This window comes from Glycine max, chromosome 15, assembly GCF_000004515.6.
Source record: "Glycine max cultivar Williams 82 chromosome 15, Glycine_max_v4.0, whole genome shotgun sequence".
Classification (NCBI taxonomy): domain Eukaryota; kingdom Viridiplantae; phylum Streptophyta; class Magnoliopsida; order Fabales; family Fabaceae; genus Glycine; species Glycine max.
In genome coordinates, this window is record NC_038251.2 from 19,483,810 (window position 1) to 19,502,218 (window position 18,409).

The window sequence follows — 18,409 nt, forward strand, 5'->3', positions numbered from 1 at the left end:
TATGTTTGTTAGTATATTCTGTCAGGCTCTTAGTGCTGAGGGGCAATTCTGTGGCGCATTGTTCATCCAGCATCGAGAAGCTTCTCTTCATGCAAACAAGCCAGCCCCACCGCCTGAGCCAAAGTCAAGGGTTGCAAGGCCTGAACCTCCCGACGTATCTTCAGAGTCAAACCGGAGATGAAACACCTCAATAGGAATGGCGATGGAATACCAATAATCCGTTTGGCCAAATCCTCGAATTTAGAGAGGTAAGTGTTGACGGTACTCCTCTGGGTGAACTTGAACAGGGCACCCATAGGATCTTATACTATGAGGATGTGAAACGTGTCTACAGCTCTTCAAGAAAGACTGGCCAGGAAGTGAATTGACCATTACTGGTCATCCATTGAAATCAGGCCAGCACATGACTGTCCATGTAGAAGGAGGCAATGGTCAGACGCTCATGGTCGAGGGTCGCGTGGTACTCAAAAAACTGGTTGATCTTAAAGATCCAACCCAGTGGGTCTGTTCCATCGAAGCATGGAACATCCAACTTCATGCGATGGGAAGTGGAAGCCGTCGCAGGGGGTGATTGGTTTGTGAACAAAGGAGATGAACTAGAAGATTCTGGAGCAGGCAGCCTCTGGATCAATTCGTCAAGGTTAATGGTCATGGAATGGAGGGATTCACTCAAGGACAGTTGATGAGAAGTAAGCTTTACAATTCCGTCCTTAAGGCGGTCCGAGGAGACCTTGGAATGAGTGGACTCGGCCATTGAGTTCGACTCTCAACGGCATCAATGGCTGACTCCGCTATGGACTGCATCGAAGCAGCCATCGCGAAACTAACCTCCAGTCAACTCATACTCACCTCTTCTTGTAGCACATGGATCAGCTACTGAGATAGGAAGAGGAAGATAATGACTCACCTAGAGGATTATATTTGTTAGTGTATTCTGTTAGGCTCTTAGTGCTGAGGGGCAATTCTGTTAGAATCATAGTGCTAGGAGTAGTTACTGTTATGGCATGATAGCATTAGTGCTTTTCGTTATGGCTTTTTTATTTTGGCATGTGATGTTTGTCTAGTAGCTTCTTGTCATGTTATAAATATCCTTGTTTCCATGCAAGGAGGATATAATAAAGAAAAAGTCATTTCTTCTTCATTTCTTTCTTCTACGGAGGTAGTCCTGGTCCTCGAATTCCATGAGGTTCACTTGGTGAACCTAACATACTGTTTCTATTAGAATATGATAGAATCAACTGGTAAGAGAGAGAGAGAGAGAAAAACATGAAAAACGCTCAATGAACTAAGAACTTTTTTTCTTTGCCAAGTTACACTAACTGAACAGTTGAATTCACTTCTTGAGGTTAATTCGAGAGTACCTTAGCACCTCTCTACACTTCCTGTTAATTTCCCACCCAATGAATGACTCCCTCTTCCTATTTATATACATTATTACCTACTTGATTCACTAACAAACTAACACCACTATCTAACCAAGAATTACATATCAATACTCCGCCCCTGAAGTTTCACCTTGTCCTCAAGGTGATGACTCTATCCCTTTGAGACTTCAACTGGTAGATGTATTCACCAGGCGGCTTCCACCATAATGATTCTGAGATCTTATTTGCCAGCTGATAATGATGGACATCCATTCACCTGTTCGAGGGAGAATATTGTAAATATGTAAATGGGCATCAGTTTGGCATAGAATATCCTATATAATTTTCAGATTATATATGCAATTATTAGTTTATTAGTACAAATTTTATTTCTGTATTTCCTGGTTATGTTTAGACTATATAAGCTGATTAGTGCTTGTATTTTGAAATCAATTAAATAATATTCAGTTTGCCCTTTATTTCAAGTGTTACCTAATTTTATGTGCATGGAAGTGAGATCTATGGGAGAGAACTGGTGGACCTGCGGCAAAAGAGTCGATGGGAGTTTCTCAACACATTCTTCTCTGTGTCCGAAGCTGTGGCTTACATGCAGGTATGCTTCAATTCCTGTTGAAAACCTCTCAAATTTTACTGGAGTTGTATTCAGCTACAAATTGTATGGTAGCATTTTTATCTTAGTGCATTTGTCTTCTTTTTTTTTTCAATTCCTGGGTACGTGATAGATAGTGTTAGTTCCTTAAAATTGAGTGTTGCTACCTATATATATGAACCCTAAATGAAACTACCAAGTCTCCGTATTTTACACTTTATTGGTCAACTAGGGATTCCATATGTTTTATTCTTTCAAGTGAGAGTTTCAAAATATTAAAATATGAAGTTTTAACATGAAGCAGCTCCAGTAAGCAGATTTTGTCTATTTGGTTCTTGTCTTGTGACTAATGGGTTACCTATATTATAACCATTTATTTTACACGTATATTCAACATTTGACTGGGATTGGACGAGACTTTATTAATGTGATGTGATTATTTTCAGATGGTTGACAAACTTGATGGTGGGATTATACCATCCAATCTTGGCTCCTTTGATTATAAAGGGCTTTATAAGGTATTGTGCACATATTTTAACAGTATTGTATTTGAGTAGAAATATTCTCTTTTTCACCTTAGGCTTGACCTTCAGGTTGTTGGAAAAGCTCTCATCGCGGCACACGTAGAAGGCCGCCTCAAGGTGAACACATACACATATTGTCAATGCCTAGGATGATCTATTTATGCTGTGCTTTAATTATATGCACGTATTGACTTACTGAATTTATGCAGAGTGAGATTATGTCTAACCCTGAACAGTTTGTGGAGCCTGATCCGGAATTACTCTTCACACTTTTGGATCAGAAAGAGGTATTGCTTATAGTATGTGTATCTCTGCCTCGCACATAATGTGCTTCTGCTCATTACTTGGTTGTTTTCATGAAACAGGCAGGCAAAAAACTTGTACTTATTACCAACTCAGATTATCATTATACACACAAAATGATGCATCATTCATTCAATAGATTCCTTCCCAATGACATGGGTTGGAGAGATTTATTTGACATTGTAAGTTCTTGTAGATAATCAATACAATATGAAGTTATCCTCTTGATAGTGGAGGAATGAAAAATACATGCTATTATTCTCTTTACTTTTTGTGAAATAAGCAATGCACAAATTGATGTGGCTCTCGTTCATGAGTAGGTAATTGTCTCGGCAAACAAACCAGAATTCTTCCAAATGTCACACCCCATGTATGAGGTGGTGACAGAAGAGGGCCTGATGCGTCCATGCTTTAAGGCTCAAACTGGTAGGTACTCCCTATGTCCATATAGTATGTTTCATTGCTTTTCCACAGAGTGTGAGATTATTCTTATTTTCTGATTTTCTGATAAAGAACATCAAATGTGACTTCAAACTTTTCTTTTATTGTTTAACGTATCAAATCAAGAATGTTATGTAGAACACTATTCCTTACCTTTTTAATTCAAAAGAAAAAAAATGGAAAAATAGAAAAAGTATTGGATGAATTTACTTCTTCTCTTTAAACTAAAATTAAGTCTTATCAATTGGGACATAGTATTCCAATCCTTTACCAAGGGAAAACACTATTTATTTATATTTTGGCATTGTCTATCACATTACATGCATAACTGATATCATTATGGATTTAGGTCTGTTCTTACCTTTATAAAGTTTGGAATAGAGGATGAGTCACAAATTGTAGACATTTTTGTTACTTGTGTGCATTGCAAGCCACCAATTCAAAGAAGGAAAGCACTAATGACTTTTCTTTTTATTAAGTACAATTAGTAATCAAGTTCTTAGTTCTTACTATCCTAGAATTGATTAGAAATAATGATTGAAATGCATTTTATTGATTCTATCAATATAATATACAGCTAAAATGTTGATTGACAATATTTTATTTCTTTTACTATCACATAAATAAACATCATGTTGATTTGCACAGAACATAAGTGAGCTGCTAATTTTACTTGTGAATATATTACGGAAATGAATTGACTTTGCAATGTGTTACATTTGAAGTTATTTTTAAAATGATTTAACTTTGTTATACTTTACTTACCATACTCTGCAGGTGGTTTGTACTCAGGGGGGAGTGCGCAGATGGTTGAAAGTTCCCTAAATATACATGGAGATGAGATACTGTATATTGGAGACCATATTTACACTGATGTTAGTCAACCCAAAGTCCATTTGCGATGGCGAGCAGCATTGATTTGTCGGGAACTGGAAGAAGAAGTCAGTACAATCAATTCACACATAACACTTTTCTGATTTTAGTTTAATTATGCTCTCTAAAATTGTTTCTCTCTAGCTGAAAAAAGGTTATATGGTCTCTTGTTTTGAAAAAGGAAAAATGATATGAATGCTAGTAAACATGAAGTTAAAATGCACTTTCTACCTTTAATTTAACAGTTCTTTTATTTTGCAAACCATATGTACTGTGTTGAGCAACTATTCTACTTTAACTGATCTGCAAAGCTGAAAACTTCTTTGTGCTTTATAAAATGTTAAAAATTCAGTACACTGCCCTAATTCGTAGCCGGGGTCGTAGACAATCATTGGTAGAGCTTATCAATCAAAAGGAGGTTGTTGTTGATCTCTTTAACCAACTGCGGCTGGCTCTGCAGAGGCAAAGTAAAGGGCGTCCAGCCCAAGTAAGTTTGGTCCTTTACTCCTTTTATTATATATATTGTATATTCTATGGCGTATATGTACACATCCATCTTGCAATTGTTGATTGAGAATTTTCCTTTCCCTTGTTATGTTATTTCCCACATGAACCTCCTAGCTTTATGTTTTGTTGTCTCATTCACCTTTTCCACACTTTTAAGCCAAATATGATCATCCAATGCAGTCATTAATCTTTTCACAACAACAATATTTGAGTTGGTGTATACTTATATGCTAGGAACCACAATCAGAAAATAGGAAATCAACAGTAACAGTAATATCCAATGAGAATAGAAATGTGTGTTATGAATGCATAAAAGGAAAATACAAAGGAATTAAAGCTTCTTACTTCCCAGAGCTAAGCTCCTCTAGAGGCAAGAGCCCTCTGCCCATAACTACCATCAAATTGTCTACCTCCTCCTCATCCGACTAGCCCCCCCCCCCCCCCCCCAATAACCGAATTCCCCTCACAACTAATTTTCTCATTTCTCTCTCTCCCACCTCATGAACTATTCCCTTCTTATTTCTTCTCATATATACTCTCCATTTTGTGGGTTTGGATATTGGGTCTGATTCCACAAAAGAGGTTCAAACATTATAGAACTATGCCTGGTATGTTCTTATAGGATTGAATGATTAGATGAATTGAACATGTTTACTTCATTGGTTCTCGACTTGGCGTTATTGAATATGCATTGGGTTACATGTTTTATTCAATATGAATAATTATTCAAGAATGGCAACTACATGTCTTTGTTAATATTGATATTTTGAATTTTGTGTATTGGAAGATTGTTGCTGCAACTAATGTGAACAAAGAAAATCTTACTGAACGCATGCAAAAGTTACTTCTTGTTATGCAAATACTAGATGGAAAAATTGCTCCAATGCTAGAGGCAGATGGGGAGCTCTTTAATAAAAAGTAAGTTCAAAGAACAGGTCTATTGATTTACAAATTCTTTATCATACTCTGTTATTATTGATTTCCGCCACAGGTCTGTATATATACACATAGCTTATTCTTATTATTGACTGGCCATGGGAAAGAATTTGTGACTGATGATTGATTTTTGTCAAAATATCCGAGTTTGAAATAGTCCCCTTCATTTTTTTCAATACTCAAAACTCCTCTATCATGAATCTGGACACAGCTACTACTTTTTTTGTCCCCTCCCTTTTCTCTTTGTTGCCTTGAAGAGTGTAGGGATTAACTTGCTATATTACAGTGAGCATGCCATAAACATCCAAAATGCAAGATCATATAGGGGAAAAAATGGCATGTGAAGGTAACTAACAGTGTAACTATCAATTCAGCAGTTTGCTAACATAGCATAAGGTTAATACTAATAATACAATACTTTTTGGAGATGTTGGAAACGACTTCTATATTGGAAATTGATGTCTAGGATATAGATGAAAAGACAGATACTACTTTGTATAATTCTCATCACTGCTCTTATTAGGGAGTTGCATTTCATTTTATTGGTCTTTAATGTCATTTGTTTTGAAATAAATATAAATATAGATGTTGGTGAGTGCTTTTTCACTCGAGCATTTCACCATAAGTCACAGTCTTCAACTATTATATTTCTAACATTCTGCCCCAAATTCTGTCCGAAAGATAATAAGCAGGAATTTTTTTTAACAGAGTTTTCCTCATCCAATTTGTCAAAATCTGAGTGAGAGAATTTAATAGGAGATGTCGCAAGAGATGGCGAGGAGAGTGAATAGGAAAAATTGTGAAAGGCATTGTCAGCTGATGCCATTACTCGGATAACATGCTCACGGTATTTAATAAACCATACTAAGGAAAGAAAGTCAGAGAAAGTAGTGTGGAAAGTCAGAGAAAGTTCAGAATTCTCTGTAAAAGAATCTGTTATTAAATCAATCAGCTCAAAAGTGAGTTTTTATATTTAGACAGAGCACTGTTTGTTACTACATTAGTGATCCTGAATGACACAGTTAAATCACAACTAACATAACTAGCAGTCCTGTGTCAGTTCAGGTTGTTCAGCAGTTTGCAGAGTGTACTAATACAACTGATACAATTATATCTCGAACACGTGTGAACTTGTATTTCTCAGTAATCAGATTTGAACTTTTTGAAAGCTGTAAATTGTAATACATTGGAGTTTTTTTTTTCTATTTATCATTTTGTTCTTCCTTGGCGTTAGTAAGAGAGGGAAATATGGAGTGTTCATCATGGCAAATCAACATATATGTTATTTGTCTTGCATTTCAGTTATTTATACCACATGCCTATGGTATTAACATGCTGTATCTGCATACATTAGGTGGGGCTATCTATCGCGTGCTGGTTTGTGGGATAAAAGCCACTTGATGCGACAAATTGAGAAGTATGTTATTTCTTCTAGACACCCCTGATCTCTATTATACCAGACTTTGCACTTTCTTGAAAATGAACTGTTTAAATTTATTTCAATTGTAGGTATGCAGATATATATACCTCTAGAGTGTCAAATTTTTTATATTACACACCGTTTATGTATTTTGGCTCTCAGGAACAGGTATGCAGTTCATCTTTTTTCCCTTACCTCCCTTCCAAATCCTTAAAAGCATTAGGTTATTATTTCGGTTATAAACTTAGACATTTTTCTTTCTTGTTCCGCCACAGAACCTTGCACATGATTCATACACACACTATTGTTCTCAAATTGACAATTTTCCTTCCTATGGACAATTGGACCAACATGGTGGAGAAATACAAGAAACAAATGTATCTTGTTGACTTAAAAAAGATGTGTCATTTCAAACTTGTACAATGCTGTGATGATGATATACAATATTATTCAAATTAATAAGTCTATGAAAGGCCTAGATATCGTGTTAATTTAACAGTGCTTTAAAAGTCCCCGTGTAAATAAAGATCATTGGTATTTTGGGTCAACAATAAGGAAGCCGTAGTAAGGTACTTTCCCTAGACCGAAAGGTGTTTTAGTTGACTTTTGGTTTCAATGAGAGCATAGGCCGAAGCAAAAAGAAATAAATGCAAGGGATTGTGTTTCCAACTGAATCAGAATGGCATGTATACAGCTATAGTTGGTATAATCAGATTGACGTGACACTGTTGCTGATCAATCAAATTTGATTAAATCCCTGTATTTGGTTCAAATGAATAACAAAATCGTATCTTATGAATCGAAGAAAACAAATACATATTTCAAATACTTTATGGAATAAGTTAGCTTAAGCTACTAGCTTTTTCTTTATATTAATATTATTCTCATTAATTTATTTGAAATTCTTTTTTACCTTTTTATTGAATTTAAAAACTCTTTTACTTAGATGGCATATTTATTTTTTTAGTTATTATGAAACTTGGAATCTACTTTTTATTGTTTTGTTTAGTGTTAAATTATTTACTTTTATGAATTAATACATTGTTTATTTTTGAAAAAAAATTTGATCACTAACCAAAGTTTATAAAAAAAATCAAAATTATAAAGAAAAAACAAATTTTATTTTTTGTTTTAAAATAATATTATTAATAACAAATTAAATATTAAAAAATTGATTTTAAACAACATAAGTTTATTGAATGTAAATCTAACTTATCCAGAAAAAAGGAAAATTTTGATTTAAAACAATATTAGTTTATTAAAATTTAATTTTAGACAATATGAGTAAAATCATCAAATCTTTACTATTCTTTTATAATTCAAAATTATTGTCTTAGTTTTTAAGACGATAAGTTATTAAAAATAAATTTAAATATTTGAATATTAAATATCTCATTTCATATTTATCAATTAACTTATCAATTAATCTTACCAATCAATTTAAATTAAATAAACTGGATATATTATAAAACCACTTGAAAGCTTAAAAGATATAAGTAAGGAACCGAAAAAACTAGAAGCTTACGAGCTACCTAAGTTAATTGAAAATAGTCGGTAAAATAAATTGACTAGTTCCTAAATGTCAAATGACGTAAAAGAACATACTTAATATTTTTTATATTTTAATTTATTTTTAATAATTTTTTATCTTAAAAAGTAATTTGTGTAGCATCCCAATTTTCGTAAACTAGATTAAAAAGGATTATTATTTATAAATAAATAGAGTTTTAAAAAAATGATAAGATTTTATAAATAAATAAATAAGGAGATATAATTATTAATTAAAATAATGATTTGAAAGAAAATAAAAAGGGTATTTTATTTATTTGTTTGATAGAGAATAAAATAAAGTTTGTTTTTATAAAATTATAAATAAATAGAGTAAATAACAGGTCGTAAATGCCCCTAGCTATAAATAGCAACATGCTAGTCTCCTCTGCCTCACAATTTCGTTTTTTCTCTCTTCTCTCAAAACTCTCTCTTTTACCCGCAGACCACCTAACTCATCTCAGAAAATGACGATCTCGGACTCGTTCAATGTTAGATCATCGTGAAATTTGAGCACTACGTTTGCAGCCCCAATTCTGAGCATTCTCACCGTTGGAAATTTTGATATCATGTTTGAGCTGAGAGAAATACCTTTCTAATTGTAGCCTTTTCCTTTCCCGCATAAACCCAAAACGGTCTCAGTAAAATTACGATCCCGGTTTCGTTAACCGTTGGATTTTAATGAAATTTGGATATGTTTTTCTAAATTCAATTTCTCACACTTTCACCGTTGGGATTTGGGAGAAAAAGTTCGTGGAGGGAGAAAAAGGAATCGCATGAAGACAGTACAAATGGAGGTTTCAATCCCTTCTCCGTCTCTCTGACGTTTGGGAACTCTATCAGAGCAGTCGGAGGAAAAACTGGAGAAATCTCAGGGAACCGCTAGAGATGCCACTATCGTTGTTGAAAGACACATGAGCCCGCTTAGATGTAAGGGATGAGTTATTAACAATTGGGAATTAGTGAGAACATGTGTAGGGATCTTTAGAGATATCAATTGGAATGAGTTTTGGGGTGTTTTTGCAATTTTCATTTTATCCTTATAATTATTACAATGAATTATATATGTTTGACAGACCAATTTTGTGAAATTGATATGCTATTGTGTTGAGCGTGAACCCTATAAATCGAGTACTTTTTTAATTAATATGAATTGATGAAATAAAGTAAGGAGAAACTTAGAGAGAGATATTGATTTTGTATTTTCTCTTTTTCTTGCTGTTTAGGTTTTTATATATAATTTAAAAAATTAATATCATAATTGAAACTGACCAAAGTGTTCATATAATTATTTAGAATTTGTGCATTGAAAGCTTACTTTGAAATTTGTGATTCAATATGATGTATGCTAGTTTATAGATATAGAGGTAGTTATTTATATTAATAATTTATGTAAATAATATTGTAGAGTGTTATAGTATGATTCCAAAAATTATTAAGTGTTGGAGTTTGAGAATATTATGGTTAAATTTCATGAACATGTGTATGTTGTACCTTATGAACATCATTGGAATGTTATGAGATGGTTGATGTGATGTTATGAGATGTTAAAGTGTGGACATGATATTCGATTGTGAATAAGTGGATGTGTTAACACTTGATTTACATTAATTATATCGTAAGCTATGAATTATACAATAACCCGACCAGTGTTTATGCTCAGTGTTAAAGAGAAAGTGTAGGTTCCTAGTCAGGAACCAGTGTTAAATTGTAGCACAATTATGTTAAACATGTTTGAAACATGAGTGTGAGGTCATGGTATTGTATAATTCATGAGCAGTGCTTATAAATGAAATATGTGATGAGTTGTGGAATAATATGTTGCCTTGAGATTATAATATTGTTATTGAGATTGAGTAAAAGTGTAAAGTAGAACAGGTGTTGAATTGTGAGATACGTGAAAACATGTGATGTGGATTGTGACATTATGAGATGTGAAATTGTGAATGAGTTTTGGTTGTGAATAAGTGTGTGATTAACTCTTGATGTGACATTATTTGTGTTGTAAGCTGTGAATTGTACAATAACCCGACCAGTGTTATCTTGAGAAAAGTGTAAATGCGCAGTGTTAAAGAGAAAGTGTAGGTTTCCTATTTAGGAACCAGTGTTAAAGAGAAAGTGTAGGTTCCTATTTAGGAACCAGTGTTAAATTGTAGCGCAATATGTTGTACGTATTTAAGACACGAGTGTGAGGTCGTGGGTATTGTATAATTCACTAGCAGTGTTGTGTGCTAAAATGATTTTAGGGGTTGGACCTGATCAGGAGGGAGAGACCCTGACGGAATCTTCGGAGTGTAGGCCTTGGGGGTCATCAGGGTTTGAGTGCTCCTTTAGCCTATGCTGATCCCATATGGTTGGAGCATTCTCGCAAAACATCGTGACCCTGACTGGTCTCCCTATGATCTTACTTAGTGAGAGTGATCTGGAAACCCATTGGTGGTATGTCTTGTTATGTACTCCTAAGCGCCCCTGGGTGGTTTTTCACTGACATGGTACCACATTGCATGTAGGCTTGAGTCTTAGCATAATTGTCTCATGCGCTTGCTAATTGTTTATTATGAAATTGAGGTGTTATTATGTCTTGATCAGAGCGTGTGATTCTTGTGTAATGTGATTGATGATTGAAAAGTGTGATTGATGGATGAAAAGTGAACTTTGAATGACAAAGTGGTGGAATTACGTGAATTACGTGTAAGTAAGTTTTATTTGGTTTATATGATATGTATATCTAGTTGTCTTGTTTCTCTATTAGTTAGGAATGTGATAACTCACTCCCAGTTTGTGTTTGTGTTTGGATCCTGTGATGATCTTGAACTTTGTGTTCGGGGGAGCAGATGACTAGGTGAACTGCTTTAAGGAATATTGTGTTGAAGGACGTCGGGACACAACGCTCTGATAAGATGTGACATTGGGATATAAGTTTTTTTTGTTAATTTTATGATGTTAGTCTACTTTATTTCACCTCAGAGATTTAACAAAATATTTTTGTAAATTTTGACGGCCTTATTTTGAGCCGAATATGTTTTTAATGAGTTTTATTTGGTAATTGAAGTGAATGTGAACCTTTTACCCATGTGATTTTGTTTACCAATATATGTTATTTATTTATATATATGTCGGGGTAGAGGGTGTCACAATTTGTACTATAAGAATTTTAAAATTTTAGAGTTTTTAACTCATATTGTTCTCTTTTAAATCATTTTTTTCGTTTTTGAAAAAGTATAATTAAATTAAATAAACTTATATTGTTTAAATCAATATTCTAATATTTAATTTTTTTATTAATAATGTTATTTTAAAAAAAATTTACAATTTACTATTTTTATGAACATTTGTTTTGTGACCAAATATTTTAAATAAAAATAGAAAATAAAAATGTATTTATTCATTAAAAGAAATATTTTAACATTAAATAAAATAATAAGAAAAATTAGCATTTCAAGTTTCATAATAATTAAGAAGATAAATATGTTATTTATTGTTTGTAAGAATGTTTAAATACATAATAAAAGTGTAAAAGAATTTTTTTTAATTGAATAAAAGTATTTAAAGAATTTTTTAATAAATTAGTGAGAATAAAATTTAAAAGAGAAAAAAATAGTAGTTTATAAGCTAGTTTATTTTCCATAAGTTATTTTGACTAGCTTATAAAAACAAGTTACTTGAAGTACTTATGAAAAATAAGCTTTGTGTATTAAATAAGTTGGTCAAAATAACTTATAAGTTAGGCAAATGAGTTTTTAAGCTCCTCAAAAGCCTTACTTATCAGCTATCCACTAACTTATGAGCTAGTTTTACACCTTTACGAAACACATTGGTGAAATTAACTACTCCTTTCAGTCTCAAATACAAAAAACAATTAATTCACACTAACTAAGAAATTTGTAGTTAACTACATTTAATCGCATCAATTTCAGTTTAAAATTAAGTTTTCCCCCAACTTATCCTTCATTAAAACTTGGTATCAAGAATAAAAAAGTATTTAAAACTAAAACTCTAATTAAATGAAAGATATCTTAGAGATAATAACATTAAATAAAGTAAAATTATTTTAAATTTTCTTATATTTGAGACCATGACAAAAAAATCTTTTATATTTTTGAGATCGAAGATAATAACTTATAAGTTAATAGAGGGGCTCATAACTTACATAAGTTCCTTGTCAAACACACTAATGCCTCTGGTTATTCACACTACTACAAAAACGCTATTCTACGATGGTCGAATACGACCTACAACGATGGTGGATGACCGTTGTAGATTCCAACATCGTGGAATGTCGAAACCTTCAACGACGGTGCAACAATGACCGTCTTAGAAGTCGCAATTTTCAACGATCTTCCTAAAGCAACACCATCTTAGAGGTCACAACTTTCAAAGACAGTGCTGACATCAGCACGTCTTAGAAGGTCAGCATTCTAAGATGATGCTGATGTAAGCACCGTCTTTGAATGCTGACCTTCTAAGACGTGCTGATCTCAGCACCCTCTTAGAATGCTACCTTTCAAAGACGGTGCTAATGTAAGCACCGTCTTTGAATGCTGACCTTCTAAAACGTGCTGATATCAGCATCGTCTTTGAATGCTGACCTTCTTAGACGTGCTGATATAAGCACCGTCTTAGAAGGTGTACCTTTCAAAGAAGTGCTTACATTAGCACCATTATTGAATAAAAAAATTAATTATTTTTATTTGTTCTGATTGATATCCCATCAAAAAAAATAAAAATAATGAAAAATATTAACAATTATTATCAAAATGTATTTAATTCATTTAAATAATAATTGTACCTAATCATTTGTAACGTGAAGAATGGTCATTATCCCTTTTTTTATGGTTTCCCCATTTCTACTGTACAAGTAAAACTTATTGCAGCCATTGTCCATTTTTTTATCTTTCCCCTAATCCATCTTTTAGGGTTGATATACCTGTTAGCTTGTGCTTGTATTGATTAATTAACAGAGTTGTGGTTCATTTTCAACTACTACTTTGACACAAAAGCAAAGTTTTTTGTTCATTTATCATTTTCTGACTCGAGCAGTGCTACTCTTGAAGTCTGTAGATTATGGTCGCATGGCTGAAATCCTGGTACATAGGGCAGGTTCTCCAGATGAATTCACTAGGCTAACAACTATCACATGGGTAAGTGGTACTACAATTCTTTGACTTGATAGTAAACCATTTGCTCTTATAATACTTTATGCTTAGGATTGGCATCTATTCAAAGCTAAAAAAAATTTCTATATCAAAAAGAAAAATGATTAGTTACTGTTTTGTGATTCATTTGCTTTTTATTTAAATTTAAATAATGTTTGTGTTCTCATTTTTACAGATAAATGAGTTTGTCAAGCTTGGTGGAGACCAGCTTGTTCCATATTATGCTGACATTCTTGGAGCCATTTTGCCTTGTATAGCAGATAAAGAAGAGAAAATTAGAGTTGTAGGTTCTCTTGAGAATTTTTTTTTTCTTTCCTCATCTATTGTTTTGCTTTATGTTTTTTTTATAGCTTTTTTTTAATGACATTGCTTCCTTCCATTTAATCTATAAATTTGAAATTATCTATCGCTTATATGTTAGGTTGCTCGTGAAACCAATGAAGAGCTACGTGCCCTCAAGGCAGATCCAGCTGAAGCGTTTGATGTAGGAGCAATCTTGTCCATTGCCAGGAGGTATGGTTTTTCTTTCTAGGGTGGTTTGACTACTGTAGAAGCTATTGAAAAATGATTGAGGGTCCTTTGTATTTAGCCAAGTACTCTATTTTGCACTGATTATTCTGTAGAATGATTTTTGGGATGGTTTGACTGACCAGGCAATTATCTAGTGAACTGGAGGCTACTTGAATCGAAGCTTTGCACTGGATATCAACCCTTTTAAACAAATATCGTACCGAGGTGACTAGATTGCTATTTTTGTTTACCTGAAATGCTCTCTAAAAGCATGCAGAACAAGGTAAGAATGTAGGAATTTCCCTTTTGTTAGTGAGTTGGCATTGCTTTATGGGAAAACATGTTAATAACAGTCTTTTGAATTTTATTTGTCCAGTCTGAATGTACACCTCACGAATCAAGGGAACCTTCTGGACGTGATCAAGAGACTAACGACAAAGCTGATACTGAGGTGATGAAATTTCACAAATATATATGCTTGGAACGCATCATTTTACAATTCATCAACCCATCTCTAAATAGGATGAGTTATATTTCCCAATTTAGTTGTCTATTTCACATTTTGTATTGAATATATATCCACATTGTAGGTGCACAAATATGAGATTATGAATACAATCTACGTTGTACAAATTCTTTTACCATTCACTTGGAAGGGAAAATCCTTGTATTTATGCTCTCATCACAGTACTAGGTTTTGGTAAATCCTTGTAAATCTCAGTACTAAGGGCACTAATTTTTTTAAAAAGTATAGAGTTTTATTATTAAACTTGTAATTTTTTATTATTATTGAATTTTGATTAGTTTAGAGTGCACAATTGGTGCTCACCTCCCGAATACAAAGTGGAAAAAAGAAACAAAACACCTCCCTTTATAATAGCTGTAGTAATGACATTGCTAGCAAGCTTCTTTATATTTATTATTTTATTTGGTCTTTGTTCATATTATACCTGCTTGGATCTCTCAAAGTTCTGCCATATATGCTTTCTCATCATCATTTTGCAATCTATTTATTATCCTTGTGCTCATATATATATATACACATACAAAGCTTTCATTATAATTTCTGGTTGTAGAAACTTTGCTGCAGTATGTTTAGTATGTAAGCTTGTATCTTATTTTAATGGTTGTGTTATTCTAATGTTCCTCAATAATGTTAGATGAATTCAATTTAAAAAGAAATTCTATTGTGTAGACTGAAATTTTATATTTGTGGAAGTGGAAGTCTCTGTCAATTTAATTGTATTCCTATCATAATCCTATATCTTACTTTAATTTCTTTTTTTTTTCTCAGACTGTATATGAGCCTCTTCTATATATGTATATTGTTTTTTTCCAAGTGACACTCTTTCTGATATAGGGCTTTACTTGCTATAAGGTCAGAACCTGTCGTTTCACTTTCATGGTTGAATACTCACTTTTTTCATTTTTTTTCCTCATATTAGTAGTCAAATTTATGTATACATGCTATGATTTAAATTTCATTCATTTTTTGGTGCTTTTGTTTGGATTGAGTAATTTAATTTCATCCAAAGGTATAGAGACACTAACCAATGCACCATTTGCAAACCTGACTAGGACAGTCATAACAATGGCATAGGCTGCTAGTTCAGTTGACCCAATATGCCCAATGAAGGATTGACTAACCACCATGATTCCAAACGTTGAAAACCTTGTGAATATGGCAGGGCCTGCTACCACCCACATCTTCTTGCTTTCTTCCCATGCCCTTTTCCTCAATGACTCTTCCTTTTCAACACTCTGTTTATAGCACAAATTTATCGTCAAATTTATATTAGATATACTTTTTTAAAAAAAGAGATCCAAAAAACATCTTTCCAGCAACGCAAGGCTTTTGTGTTCAGATAATGTTGTCACAACTACAAGAGTAGAACATCTTTCCAGCAAGCATTTTAGTGAAGTGTTTCCAATCACTGCACATAAGTAATTGATTTGTTAACTGAACGAAGCAAACCAAACTTGGGACAAATCCTGTTGAAAGCTTGAGACTAACTATTTATCTTAAAATAAAACTATAATTAAGCACTAAGTAAGATTATCAAAAGTAATGCTCGACGTAGGTTAATTAAAACATACCTATCAACACTGAAAGGTTTGTCAATATGAAAGAGGCACAATAGTGATACTGATACAATGGGAGGCATCTATTCCTCATAAATGATGCCTTCTTCAAGATCTTCACCATCCAAATCATCGTCATCCTCATTTGGTGATGAATCCAACAGCTCCTTGTTTTGGCTCTTGTCATTCTTTAATTTATCTAATATACCAATAACCTGAAAATATGAAGCAGTGAGGTGGAGCTAGGAAAGCAATGATACTCGCTGGAATCATAGCCGGAGCCGAAGTCTTCTTCGATGACCAACACCTTCATTTCACAAACCTCCGCCAGAGTCTCCGCCACCACCGGCAGTGAAGATGGAGACGGAGAATCTCTTTGCGGCGGCGTGAAGTTTGTTAATGCGTTAGGGCCACGAAGATGAATTAGGACATTGTAGTAAACCATAGTAGCTTCTTCGGCAGTGTCATAGGTTCGCAACCAGAGATGCACTCATCTTGCCAGATTCTGAACCTCCGCCACCCATTTCCCCCACAGTCGCTGCCGAACACCGTGGAACTTCTTCTCAGAGGAGGGATCTATGATTTTCTTCCTCATCTCACATGAGGCATCTGAGGAAACCAAATGCCTCAACACAGCCAAATGCGGAACGCCAAACACACACATCTGAGAAGAATGCAGCGTAAATGATGGATTAGGGATTTTGAAATTGTGTGAAGAGTGAAGGAGCGTCTGAGTGTGAGAAGAAAGAGAGAGAGAGTGACCAGAACTCAATTACTACGGTTTTTGAATAACCGTACTTAAATTCAAAATTTTAATTTACATAATTACAATACTGCCACTATGTCATTTTCAAAGACGGGTCTATGCCGACCGTAGTTATTAATGCGTCGTAATTTATTATTATTGTAGTAGTGTCACATTAAAAAAAAACATCAATTTCTTGGTATGTGAATCCTCTGAATTTTTTTAATCCTCTGATTTTTGCACGAAAGATAAATCTCTAATTTAATTCATATGAAAATTGGGGCATATTTAGCAAAACTAGTCTTGGTGAAATTATTGGATTCAGACACCTTTGGGGGTGAGAATACTAACCTGAGATTAGAATACTCAGGACAACATTTATATAGGCAACAATATTGGATTTAGGAACTAATTATGTCTACATGGTTAATTTTTTGTTAAATAATTTAGAACCTTAGAAACATTTTTTAATCTAAGTAAAGTCTCATCTCAAATCTCATCTAATAATTAACATAAATATGGCCGTGACATGTAACTGATTTATATAAATTAACAAAGAAAATGTATAAAATAGTCAAATAAAAATAAAAAAATAAAAAACGTAGGATGTACAGTAGTCATGTTTTGTTTTTTATTTTTATTTAACTACTGAAGATATTTTCCTGTTTCAAATTTATAAAAATTAATATAAATTATCTGTTACCTTTCTGTCAAGTATTAGATGGAATTTTTGAATGGGGAAATTAATTTGAACATTTGAAAACCCATAGGAGTTAAATGAAAATAATTAAAACTAAAGAGATAAAAAAATGCAATTAAATCTAATAATGTATACTATCTACAATATATCTATATATATATATATATATCTATATATATATATATATATATATATATATATATATATATATATATATATATATATATATAAAAGAATTTTATTCCATGGGATGATGTCACGTGATACTTTCATATTCATTCCCTCCAAATAATTCAATTAATATATATTTTATAATTATTCTATTGTATTCTATTTCCAATAGTATATAACAATTCTATAAATTGAAATACTTAGATTTTATATTTATTTTATTTTTCAATCTTATATAATAAATATAAGAACCGTCATTACTAGAAAAATTAATTTTTACAACGCTGATTTCAAGTCGGTTGATAAACAAGCGTCTTAGAAAGAAATGCGGTGGTATTTTTATAAATAAATACAATCATTCTAAGACTGTTTAGCAAAAACCGTCTTAGAAGATTTTCTATTGTTTTTAAATATCTTCCTCTACTCTCTCGCGCCTCTCTTTATTCTCACTCTCCCTTTCACTCTCTATGCCAACCTCTCGCATTTTTGTGCTAGGTTTTCTGCATCTTCCATCTCCTC

At 33.0% G+C, this 18,409-nt stretch overlaps 1 protein-coding gene and 1 non-coding gene across 2 annotated transcripts; both read left to right on the top strand.

Moving 5' to 3' along the window:
- Window positions 1–1,863: 1,863 nt before the first annotated feature.
- On the top strand, window positions 1,864–7,413 carry LOC100779458 (cytosolic purine 5'-nucleotidase; the record flags this gene model as incomplete). The annotated part of the gene is made up of 12 exons (XM_014767483.3): window positions 1,864–1,977; window positions 2,421–2,492; window positions 2,568–2,615; window positions 2,708–2,785; window positions 2,864–2,983; window positions 3,122–3,227; window positions 4,020–4,183; window positions 4,468–4,602; window positions 5,410–5,540; window positions 6,913–6,975; window positions 7,068–7,146; window positions 7,254–7,413. Coding segments are annotated over 12 exons (1,224 nt in total), but the record flags the coding sequence as incomplete, so codon positions are not given.
- A 6,208-nt stretch (window positions 7,414–13,621) lies between these two features.
- LOC102668815 (uncharacterized) lies at window positions 13,622–14,193 on the top strand. Its single transcript, XR_005888669.1, has 3 exons — window positions 13,622–13,667; window positions 13,858–13,965; window positions 14,104–14,193. It is a non-coding gene; the product is annotated as an uncharacterized protein (transcript).
- Window positions 14,194–18,409: the final 4,216 nt, after the last annotated feature.